The sequence below is a fragment of the Lutjanus erythropterus genome, chromosome 10 (assembly GCF_056507025.1).
Source record: "Lutjanus erythropterus isolate fLutEry1 chromosome 10, fLutEry1.hap2, whole genome shotgun sequence".
Taxonomy (NCBI): Eukaryota; Metazoa; Chordata; class Actinopteri; order Lutjaniformes; family Lutjanidae; genus Lutjanus; species Lutjanus erythropterus.
The window spans coordinates 38202146-38220424 of record NC_139326.1 but is presented as its reverse complement, the minus strand read 5'-3'; the positions used below and the strand labels follow the sequence as shown (position 1 = coordinate 38220424).

The following is an 18279-nucleotide window of genomic DNA, read 5'->3' as shown; positions in this document are numbered from 1 at the left end:
TATAATGGGACTTAATGGTACTCTGCTTGTGGTGCTCAAAGAACCAAAAAAACAAACAAAAACAAAACAGTGTCCCCTTCCAAAAAATCATGACCTGGTTACTGAAGATTATCCACAGACCTTGTTGTGAGCAGTTTCTTTCTTTCTAATAGAAAGAAAGTAGTTCCAGTCGATCCTAAAGTAGTTCTGGTACATTCTACTGCAGAAAGAAAGTAGCTTCTACATGAAACTCCTCACAACAATACAGCAAAATGTTACTATAGAAGTCCAAAAGGTCAAAATCACTGAACAGGGCTTAGATTAGTGGTTAATTTAATGATTGATTAATAATCAAGTTTTTGATTAATCATTGCAGTTTTAATGAACAACATTTTAATTATATTTTTAAACTTCCCACACATGCAGTGTGTCCTCAGTGTATTGCCCCCATCAGCAGTACAGAACAGACTGATTAATCAATCATCGATTAATCATCATCATCACTACATGACACCTGTTAACACTTGACCAAAATTGAATGTTTAGATCATATGATGACAGCTGGACTGTCCCTCTCTACCCAGGTGTATGTGACAGTTAATCATGACACAGGTGAAAGGCTGTGTTGTGCAGACCTGTTGTGTTGTTGAGGATCTTTGTAAATTCATTGATACACTGTGCAGTAATTTTACATTCTCTTCTGTTGTGTGCCTCCAGGCTTTAGAGCAGAGCTTGGACAGCCTGGCTTTGACCAGCTTCGGGGTGATGGACACCACGCTGGAGGAGGTCTTCCTCAAAGTGTCTGAAGAGGACCAGTCTCTGGAGAACAGTGATGCTGGTAAGACCGTGTCCCTGCCCCTATGTGTCCAGATAGCTCAACACCTCCGTAAAGTTTTCACCTTTCATAAATGAGTCATGGCTTTGCAAAAAAATCCTACAAAATGGGAACTGTCTGTGTTAAAGTTCTGTCTCTCTGTGTCTGTCCCTCGGCAGACATGAAGGGTTCCCCGGGGGGCAGCTCAGTGGGGAAATCCTCAGTGGGTTCAGGAGGCCTGGGAGCGCCACAGGGTGAGACCGGACCATCAGTGAAGAATGAGAAGCCGGAGGTGGAGCTGAGTAATCTGGTGATGTGCTCCAGGCTGAGCCAGAGCCAGTCCTCCCTGAAGTCCTCCTCGTCCATCGGATCAGTGAGGGGAGACGAAGGGGGACTCTACGCAGACTTCTACGGAGATTACTGTCCACTCTTTGACAACGGTCAGGAGTCTGACTCTGCCAGCCTGAGGGGTAAGATGACTAGTAACTGAGGCAGCAGAAATGTTGGTTGATACAGTGTACATATGATATATACTGTATGTTTTTGCTTTTACTGCTCACAGTTCAACAACTCTTATGAACAAATCAGTTCTTAGTTCTTTGATTATGATTCCATTTTGTCTTTTTCATCTGATGTCTTGCTCACCTGTAGGCGATGCAGAGAACCCGTTGTCCCCGGAGCCAGAGGTCCTGGAGGGGCAGGGCAGCTTCAAGTTGGAGGGCTGGTGGCTGAAGCTGAGTCAGTTTCACGGCCTCATCGTCAAGAGGTTCCACTGTGCCAAAAGAAACACCAAGGGCCTCTTCTCTCAGATCCTCCTCCCTGCCTTCTTCGTCTGTGTGGCCATGACGGTGGCTTTATCTGTGCCTGAGATTGGTGAGATTTTACAAATATGGTTAAGGGTATCTTTCTATGCTGCTTCTCAGGATGAAGAGAACTGCTGTTTTTCTGTCCTACCAGGCAGGTAGTGAATGTACCCTATAGTATTGGTGCATGTTCAGTGCTGTTACAACCCAGCTTGCTGGGGGAAAGGGAAGCAACATAAAGTAATTTATTACAGATGAGAACGATCTAATCCGATTGGTATCGAGAGCCAATATTGATCTATTTCACTTATCGGATAACAAACTAATATCACTGATTTATTCCAGTCTAAGTTATACAGGTCCATGTGGTATCTATTTATTAATAATGTGCTACACAGCGCAAATTAAGAGTTTAACATTATACTTTACATCAGCTTATCTTAAAGGACAGCTGGGGCGAAGAATTGTACTGGTTGAACAATAAACCTGCACAAAAATGACAATTACCAACTGTGTTCTGAACAAATACATTACAAACATTTTGGAAGATAAAATAGCAAAATCTCAGCAGTGCATCAATGGAAATGAGGGATATCTCTTAGCACTATCTGCAGCACATGTGAATGTCACAAAGCTACAATCCTACAGCACCCCACGGTGGTCGGAGGACCCCATTACACAAGTCCAAGGCTCTGGAGCATGGATGTAAACAAGCTTTCCAGATGTTGAAACCAAACAAACATCAACATTAGCTGACACAGAACTTTTCACCACTAAACTGAAGTTTTGTTTCAGCCTCATATAACATTACACATGGTGCCAATAATTAATAAGTAATATTGATAAGGTATACACAATTGGTATAATATCGGTATCAGCAGATATCCAATTTCAGACATTGGAATCAAATCGAAACTGAAAAAAAGTGGGTCAGTATGTCTCTACTATTTATTGTGAGGAATTCAAATGCTACAAAATAAAAACAAACAACAAAGGAAACAGGCCTTTGGGTGAGCCTCACATAAAATAAATAAATAAATAAATATAATCAAAAATTGCTTCCAAACAAGAGCTTTTGCCACTGCAGATCTATTTCTAACTTTCTCAATGAAAGACAAAGTAGACATAAAACCTCAACTTACTGACCCTAAACCCTAGACAGGAGTGTCTGAGTTAACACAACTTGATTCTGAACAACAGTTAACGTCTGTCAAACACAATCAGGCACGGTGGTGAGTTGTCCATATGACATCTTAGCCGCCCCAGACAGGTTTGCTGAATATACAGTTTGCAACTTGTCCCCTCGAACTGCATCTCCTGGATTGAAGCTGGACCGCGTGCTGCTCCAAAAAGGAAGTGGGATGGGCCTCTAGGACCAGTCTCACTCTGGGGACCATACATCCTATTTGGCATACATACAAAGCACCAAAAAGGATCGGTCACACGTGGCGGACGTCGGCTGCAGCTGTAATAAGTGCTGATGATGATACTGATGGAGACATTTCGCCGTCGAGATATTGGTGCTTACAGATTACAGTCATTCAGCTGACTGCATTATTCTGCCCAGTTTGAGTTAACTGCATTCAGCCAGCTGTAAATGAGTCCCTTATTAGAAAGCTGGAATGAGACCAAACAGGACTCCTGATCCTGAGGACCAGGATTCAAAAGCATGGATGTAGAGCTATCACTGTATTCAATATACAGTTACTTCAAGCAACTCTTATGTTTGCTTCTCTATGAAAGACTCTTACTGTCTTCTCAAAGTAGAAATACCACACTGAAAAAGTGCTTTAAGTTCTGAAGTAATATAAAAATTACTTAAAAGGATAGTTCATCCAAAAATGAAAATTCAGTCATTAGTGACTCACTGTCATGCTGACTGAATTTTGGTTTATTTTGTTAGTCCACAAAACACTGCTGGAGTTCCACAGAAAAACTAAGTTGCAGAATCTCCCAAACAATGGAAGTGAATGGTGACCAGTTTTCAAATGTAAAAAAAAGCAACCAAAGAAAAACATAAAATGCCTCCATACTGCTCGTCTGGTGTAATCCAAGTCTCCTAGAGCCCCAACATGCCGTTTGCACACCATCACAACACACACACCCAGCTAAGACAGTGAGCATGTGAACGTGGCTCCAAGCTAAAGATCTACAGTGAAGATTCAGGATAAAAACATGGTGAAAATGATGTCTTTCAAGTCAGCTTGTCATGCCGGACCCTTAGGAGACTTGAATTACACCAGACGAGCAGTATGGAGGCATTTTATGTTTTTATTCTGTTGTTTTTTATGTTTGAAAACTGGTCACCATGGCTGTGGTTAAAGAACCCACTGAGCCTGAACCATACCAGTAAATCTGAAACCAAAATAATGATCTAAAAATACTAAAAAGCTCTGTGGAGCTGAGAAGAACTGAACAGCTGGTGATCATTTTCTGTGGGTTTGTCATGTCAAGCACTGCCATTCATGTTACATGTTCATACTAATTTGATACAGTGTTCATATTAAAGATATTTACTGCAGCTTTGATAAGCAATGATTGGAAACAGTTTAAAAAAACACAAACTTGTAGGTGAAGATGTGGATGAACATTATGTTTGTCTTGTTTTACAGGAGATCTGCCCCCCCTGATCTTGTCCCCGTCTCAGTATCATAACTACACCCAACCTAGAGGCAACTTCATCCCCTACGCCAATGAAAACAGACCCCAGTACAGGTAAGATGGCATGTGTTTTAGGTCACAATTAGGGCTGCAACTAATGATTATTTTTATAATTGATTTATTTGTCAATTATTTTCTTGATTAATAGATTAGTTGTTTGGTCTATAAAATGGCAGAAAATGGTGAAAAAGTCCAAAATGACATTCTCAAATGTCTTGTTTTGTCCACAAAGATCATCATGTGATCTAAATATCAAAGATATTCAGTTTACCGTCAGAGATGAGCAAAGGAAAATATTCATATATAAGAAGGTGAAATCAGAGATTATGGGCATTTTAAATGAAAAAATGACTCAAACCAGTTAATCAGTTATCAAAATAGTTGGCAATTAATTTGATAATTTATTCGATTACTTGTTGTAGGTCTAGTTACAGTTCTATGCAAGTGCAGTGATTTTACTGCTATTTTTATTATAATGTATTAACAGTGAAAGTTCCATACAAACTTAGGGGTCGAGCTTCAAGACAAGGATAAATGTAGTAAAGAATGACTCAAATGTTTGATCATAGCTTTTGGGGAAAAATCATTGCAGCATGTTAACAGACAAGCTGGTTTTAAGATGTTCAACTTTAACACTTTGAAACACTTAGGAAGATGGATTATGTGACTATCAATACAATCAGCTATCATGTTCAGAATCTTAGCAGAGCATCTTTGTCTTTCCCTCTCAGGAGTAAGCTGTCACCAGACGCCAGCCCACAGAAGATCATCAACACCCTCCGCCTGCCCTCGGGCGTGGGTGCGACCTGCGTCCTCAAAACCCCCTTCAACAGCACTCTGGACCAGCTGGCCCAGACCCTCAACCCCAGCGCCAATAACTCCAAGACCCTGGCTGCCCGCTACTTTGACTCCATGTGTCTGGACTCCTTCACTCAGGGGGTCCCCCTCTCCAACTTCGTACCCCCACCTCCCTCACCGGCACCCTCAGATGACCCAGACCCTCGCTTTGAGGATGGACTGTGGAACTTCACAGTTGCACCACCAACCACAGTCCGTGGTGAGTCAATATGTAGCCATTGCAAGAACAAAATTTAATTCAGCAGTCCAAATAGTGAGTTTGAGCCATAGACTGTATGTTAAATAGATTGTAATCCTGTTTAATATACTGTCCACAGTTGAGGCGATTTGTGCAGGAGCTCTGCAGGAGCGCAGAATGCACATTGCTCTAAAATAACACACTCTGGATGATGCTGCCTGTCTCATTTCCTGCCAAACTTAATCAACATTTTTCTCACTCTGCACCTGCACTTTTTTTTTTTTTTTTACAGTATTTCCTGTTGAAATACTGTATCTCAAAAAACTGGCGTCTCAAAAAACTTTTCTAAGAAAGTTTTCATCATACATTTTATTCTTGTCTTTCCATGCAATGACCTATGATTGACATGTAAGACCTACAGTACTGTAAGCACCTAGACTAGACAAATTTGGGCATTCATCATGGTACACTTTTTCACAGAATTTCACCCAAACTCTGAAACAAAAAATGACTGACCTGCATCAGAATCTTCCATATAAACACAAACTCCTCTTCCTTCCTTGCCTCCTGGCCTCTCCTTACTGTATGTGCCTTTGCCGTCTTTGAGCTGTACTTGCAAATAGCAATAGGTCTAATCTTTTGTAGATGGATAATTATTGATTGCTGACTGAGGAGTTGTACAAGGTGCATTAGAGATTCTGAATAATATAAATAATTTCTTTCAGCTGTGAATAGATGTTTTCCTTTTGTTTGACAGTTAAACCAATAGAGTTTTTGTTCTTTCTATGAGATCTTTATTAACTACTTTGAAAAAGGCTGTGAAAATATGCAATACTAATGAAGAAGTGTCAATGCATTTGCAAGTGAAGACTTCTGCTGTGCTAAGATGATGATGATGAAGATCAAGTGGATCCCAGTTTCCTGAAGCGTTTCTTAGCAATCGAGAAAAACTGTAATTCCACCTGTGTCTTTCCTCTTTTCTGTTTCTTCAGAGCCCGTGACGTCTCCTCCCACCCTCCCCCTCTCCGTCCATGAGCCGGTGAGATGCACCTGCTCCATGCAGGGGACTGGCTTCTCCTGCCCCAGTGGGGTGGGAGGGCGCCCCCCCCTCATGAAGGTGGTGACAGGTGATATCTTGGTGGACATCACAGGCCGGAACGTCTCTGAGTATCTGCTCTTCACATCAGACAGACTGCGTCTGCACAGGTTTAATTTCATTTTCAGTTCCTAAATGATACATTATCATGACCTTTTGTTCAGTTTTCACACCAGATTTTTAATGTACAAATCTAATAACACACAATGCTAAATTGCAAATCATAAATACTTTAATTTTACAATTAAAATGCCACTATCAAATAATGCTTTCAAACTCTGTTTACAATACAGTAAAATGACAAACTGACATTTCATTTTACTTGACTGCATCAGTTTGGTTTTGTTTTTTTGAGTCAACACAGTCTGTATTTTTTTTCAAAGTTAAAAGTTAGTCATATTAAACAGTGATTCTCAAAGAATGTTCTGCAACCCAGTATCATCCATCCCCTCCCCCAGCCCCCTGCCTCCTCCTTCCTGTGTGAGCATGAAGTCATGTAATCGTGAATTGTGTGAGTTCTCGTATTTCCCCTGCTGTCAGGCACAAAAAATAAGAACAAAAATATATTGTAAAAATATTTTTAAGTAATGAGTTTAAGTTAACAAGGTATTTACTGTAAATAAGATTGAGTTTCAGGTTTTCTGTCCATATATACACAGTAAAATGGGCTGTGAAGACAGTTTTGGTGGTGGTTGAGTTCCTGAATTCTTTTTCGATTTAGTTTCACTGCACAGCACTGTGATTACATTTGGTCTTGATTATGCAGTGATGCAACAGACGTGCAAACCTGTAATACCTTTGTTCACTGACTTCTCAACAGATATGGTGGTTTAACAGTGGGGAACATCCAGAAATCAATCCCAGCATCCTTTGGGAGAAAGATACCTCCAATGGTCCGCAAGATAGCAGTTCGCAGATCAGCTCAGGTAAGATGGCTGCTGTGAACTGGTCTAAAGGTTCACAGATGCACTTTAAACAACCACTGACAGTAAGCGCTTGTGTCCAGGTGCTGTACAACAACAAAGGTTACCACAGCATGCCAACGTATCTGAACGTCCTCAACAACGCCATCCTGCGTGCCAACCTGCCGGCATCCAAGGGCAACCCTGCTGCCTACGGTAAATATACAACATACAACATGGAAGAGACTTTTGAATTTGAAGACGCTGATATGTCTTCACAGTTAAATGCCAAATAATTGACAGTGTTGGGATTTAGAGTTGTGTAGTTTCAGGGCTGCTTCTGGTTGGGTTAAAATCTACATCAGCATTTCCCAAACATAAGGTCATTACCCACAATGGGTCACAAACCCGTTTTTGTTGGCTTTAATTGGCAGAGTAAAACTCATAACGTATTTCAGATACTGACCAGGGCTTTTATTTACCTCAGCTGCAGAAGATAACAGGGCTTTACTTGAAGCTGGCTTATATTAGAGGCAGTCCCTTATTTCTAATTCCGTTTTGTGATGAGTGTATTTGGTTTTATTGTGGCAGGCAGCATGGGATGAGACAGCAAACTACTCAGTCCGGCTTTTAGGCATGATGGGAAATCTGAGCCGTGTAAAGCCTCGTTTTGATCCGCTCCTATTTTCCCTTTTAAAGTTACTGCATCACTCAACACTTCCTGTATTTGTTTCAAGTTGAAAGCCCTCTGTTGTGTCAAGAGGACAGTGCAAATTTGTTATGAGGCTGTGGGAAACAAAACACTCAGCAAATTTGATTTCTGCTGTGATGCACTTTTACAATGAAATGAGTACATTTCATATACATTTTAAACTCATAGTTTGTTGTGTTCTATATCAGTAGTTTATAAATGTAGATGTTATGGTAATTCATAATGCATTTTGTGTATTTGAGGAGACACCAAATTTCTCTTTTGGATTGTGTGTGTGTGTGTGTGTGTGTGTGTGTGTGTGTGTGTGTGTGTGTGTGTGTGTGTGTGTGTGTGTGCGTGTGTGTGTGTGCGTGTTTTGCAGGAATCACACTGACAAACCACCCAATGAATCGAACCAGTGCCAGCCTCTCTTTGGACTACTTGTAAGTTGCTCAGCAGTTTTCATATTTATATATTTATTTATGATTTATTTATATATTTATCATATTTAGTGCCTTGTGGTTGTGGCCATCATTACAATTTATACAAGTAAAACAACCAAGTTTATAACTGAGATCTGACAACATCACAAAATAAATGTGACAGAAATATTTGTGGTGTTCAGATCATTTCCAGGGTCATTGAACTATACTTATCCACAATGTAATCTGTTGGTTTCCAGTAGTATCAAAGTTTGACAAGCTAACTGGAGCAATATTTCCCTGATTTCAGAGTTATAAAGTCAAGTCATGGGTGGATTATTGTAGTGTAAATGTCATATGAACTCTCCCTTATATATTTTCTCTCCTCCTCTCTCCCCTCTCCTGCACCTCCAGGCTCCAGGGGACAGATGTGGTCATTGCCATCTTCATCATCGTGGCCATGTCTTTCGTGCCAGCCAGCTTTGTGGTTTTCCTGGTTGCAGAGAAATCCACAAAGGCCAAACACCTACAGTTTGTCAGCGGCTGTGACCCTGTCATCTACTGGCTGGCTAACTACATATGGGACATGGTGAGGAGGAGGAGGGTACACCGTGTGTGACTGATGTGAACAGATCGAGAGCTGTGGCTGTGTAGGTGCAGTGTCTGAACATGCTGTCCCCTATCGTCTGTCCTCAGCTGAACTACCTGGTACCTGCCACATGCTGCGTCATTATTCTGTTTGTGTTCGACCTGCCAGCCTACACCTCCCCAACCAACTTCCCTGCAGTCCTCTCCCTCTTTCTTCTCTACGGGTGAGACATCTCACTGCACATACACACACATTTTTACTTTTTACCCATCAGGCATCAGAGTTTGATAGCCGTTTCCTGGTTAAAGACATGGTTCCAGTTATTTGAAGAGGAGTTGTACAGGTGTAGGCGCTATGTTTGGAATATTTGTACCACTTTAAATAGCTGTCAGGCAGCCTTTTCCAATGACAAACCACTGTTATATGAGCCAAATTTCACTTTCTCCACAGCAACCAGACTTCTCTGCAAATTTTCCCTCACAGAGCACAGATGTTGCTGGTCTACTGATCCCTTTAACCCTTTAAAAAACAAAAGTCGACACAATCTTTTTTATTTTTTCAAGACTTTATTCATGTTTCAATCATTTCAATAAGAAAATATTGACAAAACAGATCAGACCTCAACAAAAAAGTGAGAACAGTTCAGGTGAAGTTATTGTTTAGTTGAAAACGTTGTGTGTCTAAAGTGTTCTGTAAGTGTACCTGTTCATACATGTCAGTGAAAGCAGAGCTACTCCATCATGTATGCAGCAGAGCAGTGACAGGGTTCAGGTTACTTTGAGTGCTTTTACCTTCCAGGTGGTCCATCACTCCCATCATGTACCCAGCATCTTTCTGGTTTGAGGTTCCCAGCACGGCTTACGTGTTCCTCATAGTCATCAACCTCTTCATAGGCATCACTGCAACTGTGGCCACCTTCCTCCTGCAGCTCTTTGAACATGACAAGGTCAGTTTGACTCTTGTTATTGTAACAGAATAATTAACAGATTAGATGTTGATGATGAAATGAAGATAAGAAAAACAAATGATACTAAATGGATATAACACATTGTGCAAAAGACCTGTTTCTATCTTGTGTGTGTTTGTATTTATTCCTCACTTCACTGTTCTCTTCTCCTCCAGGATCTGAAAAAAGTCAACAGTTACCTGAAGTCCTGTTTTCTCATCTTCCCAAACTACAACCTGGGTCACGGCCTGATGGAGATGGCCTACAACGAGTACATCAATGAATATTACGCCAAAATAGGTATACTCATCACCACACAGAATGTACGATGTTACAAACAAAGTGAACCAAATATTACAGTGTTTGCTTCTCTAAAGCCTAGAGCACCACCGATCACCAATTTGGTTTGTTTGAAATAAACTTTTTTTTTTACCATGCTGAGAATAGTTTTGATAGCTTTAGCTTTAATACTAGTTCCTGAGCAAAAAAATAAGATATTACACATTATGATACATGTATTCACTTTAAAGGAAGAAGCTCTTTAAAGACCTGGCGGTAACAAACAAAACAATGATCCCTGTCTCTGGGCATAATAGTTTTTTCTTCCGTGCCTCCACAACGTGTAACATTGACAGTCAATCATCAGCTTTATTAGATCTTGGTACAAACCATGCTGTGTGCTTTGTTGCTCACTGATGTTGACAGGATTTACTCCTCAGGTATTGAAATTTAGTATCTGACAACAAGGCATTTTTTGATACTTGGTGCCATAAAAGTATTGAAGTCCGGTACTCAGCCCTAATTAGATTTTCCCTTAAGGTTTACATCACAGCCCATTTCTCCAGCTGACGGCTGCAGCGCTGTTGCTCAATACTGTGCCAATTTCAAGAACTGTAAATTGTTGTCTCCATTAATCACATAGACTTAAAAACAATAGAAAATATGTTCTAGGTTGAAAAATACTGAAGTTATCTTTTAATTTTATCTTTCTTGCCTCTGTACTCAGAATTATACAAATGTAAAGGAGAGATATTGAGTGAAACCATCAGTAATTTCCTAAAACAGCTTTTTGCTGTAGATTTAACAAATGTTACTCAAACAGAGGGAAAAGGTGTATTTGTTGGGGACTATTTTCAGTGGCGGAATAATCCACATTTGGTGCTCCTGTGAGTATGTGGGGCAGCAGGATGGTGTGTGTGAGATTGAGTTCAAATAAACTGCAGTGGATATGTGTGGATATAGACACATCTTTTACAGGCATCTTCTCAATCTTCTTTTGTAACTGTTATTGCCATTTCTGTATCCCATTTCTCTTTGGTGTTGTCTGCCTTAACCTTTGTTTCCTGTAAGATTTTATACAGCTTTGAGATTCTGAGATTTTCACTGTCTCTGTTTTTGCTTATAAAATCCAGTAACCCTACATCCTCTGACTCTGTTCTCTCTGGTGTTTAATGATACTCATGAATCATCATTATTTTATCATCATATTATTTGTGATCATCTGTGAATAGACTTGTAATCCCTTAACTGCCCATTCTTCCAGCATTTTATCCATTTTATTAGACAGAAAATCTGTATTACTCACTATCTGTCTCAAGTATATGCAGTCTTTGCCAATCTCATATCTTTTACAGATTTGTCTCCAATTTATATTTGTTAATAGGATAAATTCATTGCTGCTTTATGTCTTTTCACAGTATTTGTTGACAGTAAAACTATTTCCAGCCTTATATCCAAATCTAATCCAACTTTATTTATAGAGCACATTTAAAAACATTGGTTGACCAAAGTGCTGTACAATCAACATATAGCAAAAACCATAAAAACAGCACAGTAAAATACAGAGACCATAAAAGCAAAACCATAAAAACACAAAGACCAGTTTAGCAGACTATAAAGCTGGCCTAAACAGGGTTGGTCACTAATTCTTTTACTTTAGACACAGACAACTGTTTGTGAAAAAGAATGAAGTAAGAAAATATCAGTTGTTGTGAATTTCTGCTTTCAGGTCAGTTTGACAAGATGAAGTCTCCATTTGAATGGGACATTGTGACTCGGGGACTCGTTGCCATGACAATTGAAGGCTTTGTTGGCTTCCTCATCACCATCCTCTGTCAGTACAACTTCCTCAGGAAACCCCCGTGAGTGATGTGTTTCTGTATATATGTATTTTTAGAAATGTAGAATATCTCTGTCTGAGGGCTGCAGTGAGCATGCCGAGGGGAAAAAGCAACATCAAAAATATGATTGAAATCTGTTCGTATGCGTGTCCAGGAGGGTGCCAGTCAGCTGCCAGCCTATAGACGATGATGATGTAGACGTGGCCTGTGAGAGACGAAGAGTCCTGCGAGGAGACGCTGACAACGACATGCTGAAGATCGAGAACCTAACAAAGGTTAAACAAACAGCTCATCAACATCAAAGAATCTGCAGAAATTTGAGCTCTGCAAATCACACACGTGAAATATACATGATTGGTAATAAGGGATTTAACACTGGGATGTACTGTGTATCTGCACATGTCCTTTGCGTGTCCCTCAGGTGTATAAATCGAGGAAGATGGGTCGTATCCTGGCAGTGGACCGGCTGTGTCTGGGCGTCCGGCCTGGTGAGTGTTTCGGACTGCTGGGGGTGAACGGAGCTGGGAAGACCACCACCTTCAAGATGCTGACGGGCGACGAGTGCACCACCGGAGGAGAGGCCTTCATTAACGGAAACAGGTCAGTGGCAGAGAAATCACATCGCTTACTTTTAATGTGCTGTAGAGGGTGACACAGGAGAGGATTTTCACTGTCCCATCCCACTCCCACAAAAATACTCCTGTCCCATCCAAATCCCATGACAGAGTTAAAAGAGTTCCTGTCCTGTCCCAATCCCAGAAGAATGATTCCCATCCCATCCTGTTCCCATCAATCCACAGTGCACACTCAACATCTTGCCCACTTCCATTGACCTTTTTCCTGTCCTGTCCCAGTCCTGAGATGAATAGTGAAACTCTCATCCTGCAGGTATCCCACAGTAATCCTGTGTTCTGTAGAATTCCTGAAAGAATGTCAGCTTCTACTGTGCAGGTGTTTTCTTCATTCTTCAGCAGCAATGCAAAAACAGTCACATTGAGACTGATTCATCCAGACAGGGAGCAGAATTCAAACTAACAACAAACAGATCAGTTAGGAAAAAATACCCTCTATGGTCAAATGTATGCAGACAGTTCTCTATTCAGTAAGCTCACCTGCTTCAGCCACACTCGCTGCTAACAGGTGCATAAAATCAAGCAGACAGTCACAAACAAATATCTGCAACAGGACGGTTGGTAGGGAGTTTGTCAACTGTCAGCTGGACTGGGCCCTGTCACCTGCAAGTCCTGTTACAGTGAAGCAGAAATGCTGTCGTGTACAGAGAGTAAAAATCGTGTTCCAGGTTTGCAGAAATCACCACTCAGTTCTCCATATTTTGTACTTTTGTTGTGCAGATGATTGGACTCAAAGTGATGTCTGAAGAGATGAATCTTACTTCACTATTGTGTGGTGTAGTGAATGAACATAGGGTTGGACAGAGGCAATGGGGTCTGAATTACTACTACTAGTTCTAGTGAAGGGAAAGCTGAAAAGGGGAACTTTTCAACCTGTTTTTGTGTCTGAGTGACTGATGAGAAGAACAGATTTTGAATTTGTTCAGTGTTGTGAGAGAGCGCTGCAGCTGTCGGATGTGAAACTAAGATTAAAATGCATACTGTCAACGTGTCCATTAAAGGTGCTTGTTTCGGACAACATGAAGGAAAGGATCCCTACAGAGACAGACCTTCTTAATAAAGACTAAAATAAGTTTTGTTTAACCAGAAACAGCAGGTTTATTGCTCTCGCCAAACTAACCAAACTCTGTTTGCAGAATTGATCATTTTATCATTATCATTTTCATTTTCATTCAAAACATAAATAAATGAATAAAACTCACCAGAACTGTCTTGGGTTATCTTTCTAACAATCACCAACTCTGGTTTGGTGGAAATAAATAATAATAATAAAAAAAATGCACAGTGTTGCATGTGAAAATATGAGAAGAGTGAGAGGGAGGACGGACATCAGAGGAGCAGCAGGGAGTGACGGAGTGTAGAGCCAAAATATTTTTATGTCTACTGTGGTGATTAAAGGCTTTATTTCAACCAAACAACCAAACTTGGTGATTGTTGGAAAGACGGGTCAAGACATTTTGTCAGTTTTATTTTGTTTCTGTTGAGTTTGAATGAAGATGATGATGACAGAATTACCTATTTTTGCAAATGGAGGCTGTTTAGTTTGGCGAGAGCAATAAAACTTTAAAAATTATTTTACAATTCAAAAAAAAATCTGAGCTGTCAGTGCCAAAATAAGCTCATTTAATGGACCTACTCTGACTGTACACAGTTACCCAGAGGGATTACATTGTATCTTAATTTTACTTCTGCCAGCTGCCACACTCTCCCTCATTACTGGACCAATGTCAGAAACTATTGTCCATATTAGTAATTTATTCTTTAAAGTCACAGGGACATCAAGAAATCAATGATGTTCCTATCTCTCTGTGTGTGTGTGTGTGTGTGTGTGTGTGTGTGTGTGTGTGTGTGTGTGTGTGTGTGTGTGTGTGTGTGTGTGTGTGTGTGTGTGTGTGTCTGCACAGTATCCTGAAGGACCTGTTACGTGTGCAGCAGAGTATCGGCTACTGTCCACAGTTTGACGCTCTGTTTGATGACCTGACTGCCAGGGAACATCTGGAGCTTTACACTCGGCTGCGTGGAATCCCCTGGAAGGACCAGGAGAGGGTTGGTCTCACATACACACATATACATTTTTCTCTCCATACTTGTGAGGACCCAAATTGCCTAAACGCATTCCCTATCCCCTAACCTTGCCCCAACTCTTACACTCAACCTAATTCTATACTTCACTTCTTAACCAAGTCCTTTGAAGTAGTGACAACCCTAAAATGTAGAAATATCACAAAGACATGAATTTCTCCCAGCCCACTAAGTGAATCCCTGTAATTCAAATCTGGTGCCAGTTTGTTCTGTGGCAGGAATTCTTAATGCAACAGTTGCATCTCCGTCACAAACTGACATTACTGTTCTCCCTCCTGTAGGTGGTGCAGTGGGCTTTAGAGAAGCTCGAGTTGTCCAAGTATTCAGACAAGCCTGCCGGCACTTACAGTGGAGGGAACAAACGCAAGCTTTCCACTGCCATCGCTCTGATTGGATACCCCTCACTCATCTTCCTGGTAAGAAGTTTGACTGGATGTTTTATAAGCTGCACATGTACACTTTGTTAAAAGGAATAAAAAAAACCTACATATAAAATGAGAAATAGTATAAATTCACCAATATTTGATTTTTAATACTAATGAACACGAGGACTGCAGTGATTCTCACCACAGTATCTTCCCTTGTACACTGTGCAGTGTCACACATGCCACATCTGCATCCACAACAAGGCTATGTGCAGATGGATCACTGAACTTTAATCACCGTTGCAATAAACCAGAATTCTGGTTTATTGCAACTGGTGTCTTTGTGGTGGGATCTGGGAACACAGTGACTAAAAAGAAGTCAAACTTGGAGGCCTAAAAGTGAGTCTAATCCCTCATTCAGTCCCTCCAGGATTTTGCAGGCTTTTTGGGGATTGTTGCAGCCTAAAATACCTGCGAAATTGCGATGTGTGTGATGTTTTTAGGTATTTTTTTCAAAGAAATTGTGAGAACATGTGAAAATTGAAAAAAAAGTTGTGATTTTTTAAATTCTTTTAATCATTTTTTTGTATAATTCATTAAAAATCAAAGGCAACTCGCTCCACTGAGAATGAAACCACACTCTGTTCTGAGTGTTCTATTTAGCCTCAACAAAAAGGCTCAAGATTACAAAAATTCTAAGAAAATGTGCTTTAAATGTAAGTTCACTTGGGGAGTATTCCACAGAGAAGCAAAACCTTTTTGGAGCTCAAACTCAAAACCAGCACAAAATTCTAAAAAAAAAAAATCTAAGTGCGCAGAGCATTTATGTGCATAACAAGATAAACTTCTTCAGTATCTGTGACAAAAAAAAATCTAACTCACAGGGATTAGCTGAACTTGTGTTAATTGTTGTGATTGCAACATTGCATGTCCTTCCTGAAGGGACTGCTCATTGCACAGGAGAACTGTTGGTCGGTAAACTGAAATGTATCTTTAAATCAGATGGTTTTGGTAATAATTTTACCTTACCTTCAGTTTCTGTTATAAATAAATTAGCCTAAGCTGTGGGTTTGTTTCTAACCTGATCAAGCATCTGATAAGTTTTACATTTAACAATTGCAGACCTGGTGATCATGTTTGACAACATGTTTATTGAGCCCACAGCAGCAATCTGGACTTTGATAATCTTCAGGAAAACCAGGGAGCGGTGGTCAGGAGGCAACAGGAAAACCCATATACAGACCTATCAGTATGAAGGGCCAAGAGGTGGAGCAGGTCACACACCTCAAACATCTTGGAACAGCAATAGACAACTAGAAAATTTCAAACAAAATTCTGAGTGTGCCTGATGCTCGCTGCCAACTAGTATCCCCACCATATTGCCAGAAGTATTAATAGCAGTAGATGTATCATTGAGGTTGTGTGTCTGTGTGCACATGCACGCACTGTCACACACGTGTGTGTATGTATGTGAATGTGTGTCTCTGTGTATGTGCATGCATTATCATGCGTGTTTGTATGTATATGGGTGAGAGTGTGTGTCAGTAAAAGTCTCCTTACAGACACAAAGAACAGCTTTTGTGTGTGTGTATCTATATGAGAAGTTGTGTAAGTAAGCAGGACAGAAGAACAATATGGCTGACATTAAAAATATCAGTAGGCAGACATGGATATTAGACTCAGAGCTAGACATTCAATTAAGCCAATCACAATCAGCCTCGTCAATTTCTGCCCAGCAACTGTGAGTGGACATGTATCCACTGTGTAGACAAGATGGACATTTCATGAATGAATGAATGAATTTAACATTAACCAGCTCAAACTTTGAATTTATTAACAGTTAAAAAAGACTGCAGTCTAAAATGTCCAAGTTGGACACAGAAAGACACAGACAGAGACAGACAGACAGGCAGTGTTTTTAACCTGTTAATAACTTCACACTTTGAGCTGCTTCAGGTGTAATTCTTTCTGTAAAAACAGCTTTAGGTCAATCCACCAATCAGAAGACAGGACCAGCCTCAGGTTGATGAAACTGGCCAATCACCTGTATGTTACAGCACAGAGAAATTTGAATAATGAAAGGACCGAAAGAAAGAGAGAATTTAACCTGAAGCAGATCAAGGTTTGAATTTATGAACAGTTGAAATAGACCACAGACAAAAATGTCAAAATTGGACACAGAAAGACAAAGACAGACAGAAACAGACAGATAGGCAGACAGAGAGAGAGAGACAGACAGTCATTTTAAACTGTTAATAATTTCAACCAGGTGTAATTGTCTCTGTATGAGGTTTTAACTGCAAAGAACTCAGGTTGGTGAAATTGGCCAATCACCTGTGAGCAACAGTACAGTCAATTTTAATTACTCCAAAAGGAGACATAAGATAAGACAACGTACCTCTCAAACTACAGCTGTTTAATGAAACAGTAATTGCTACAGCTAAAAACTGCATACGGTGAACGAGAGGACAGGTTGCCAAACGTGATGGTGCATATTTTATTTCTGTGGTGTGAAAAATGTGGCCACGATGGAAAAAACTATATAGTGTGTCTTCTCCCCATATGTCAGTGCCAAAGACAAATATCAATTTTATGTGAATTTAATGGACAATAAAGTCATCTATGAATTATATTAATTAGTAATAAACAGGTTTGACTTCTTTTAAGTAATGTTTCTGTGATCCTAGACCTCAGCTATGAAGTTGATGAGTTGTAATAGACTGGAAAGTATTTTAGGTTTTGCCTTTGTGAGACATTTATCAGTTTAATATGTACAAGGTAGAAGGACAACAGAAACTACAATGAGACTGTCAATAGCTGCAAAAAAAAATCTACCTATAAGCCTTGTAGCAGTATTTTGTGCAGGCCTGGGCCACATAACTGAAAAGCCTGTCACAATAGTGTAGTTTGATATCAGTCAGGTATTGATCATGTAGGTTGTGACTGACAAAATGACGTGTACTCCAAAGAGTGGCTAAGGTGATGAAATAAGTTTGTTGTATTATTGATGGATGATATGGACAAAATCAAATGTTGAACAAAAACTGCGGTAATATTGCAGAGATAACTATTGGTGCTTTCATAAAATATGAACACAAAGAGATTTTTGACATATAATCAGTAATGTGTAACCCAGAAAAT

The 18279-nt window shown here is 40.1% G+C and overlaps 1 protein-coding gene across 3 annotated transcripts in view; it reads left to right on the top strand.

Moving 5' to 3' along the window:
- abca2 (ATP-binding cassette, sub-family A (ABC1), member 2) overlaps nt 1–18279 on the top strand; it is a 121351-nt gene that overhangs the window by 97867 nt on the left and 5205 nt on the right. For all 3 annotated transcript variants that reach the window (XM_084729247.1, XM_084729246.1, XM_084729245.1), the window contains 18 exons: nt 697–817; nt 973–1263; nt 1445–1666; nt 4209–4311; nt 4989–5314; nt 6286–6499; nt 7210–7315; nt 7396–7507; nt 8365–8425; nt 8819–8993; nt 9101–9216; nt 9792–9939; nt 10116–10239; nt 11948–12080; nt 12214–12334; nt 12481–12659; nt 14596–14737; nt 15055–15189. In XM_084729247.1, the coding sequence (XP_084585373.1) occupies nt 697–817; nt 973–1263; nt 1445–1666; nt 4209–4311; nt 4989–5314; nt 6286–6499; nt 7210–7315; nt 7396–7507; nt 8365–8425; nt 8819–8993; nt 9101–9216; nt 9792–9939; nt 10116–10239; nt 11948–12080; nt 12214–12334; nt 12481–12659; nt 14596–14737; nt 15055–15189 (2829 nt within the window). The remainder of the gene's footprint in view (nt 1–696; nt 818–972; nt 1264–1444; nt 1667–4208; nt 4312–4988; nt 5315–6285; nt 6500–7209; nt 7316–7395; nt 7508–8364; nt 8426–8818; nt 8994–9100; nt 9217–9791; nt 9940–10115; nt 10240–11947; nt 12081–12213; nt 12335–12480; nt 12660–14595; nt 14738–15054; nt 15190–18279) is intronic.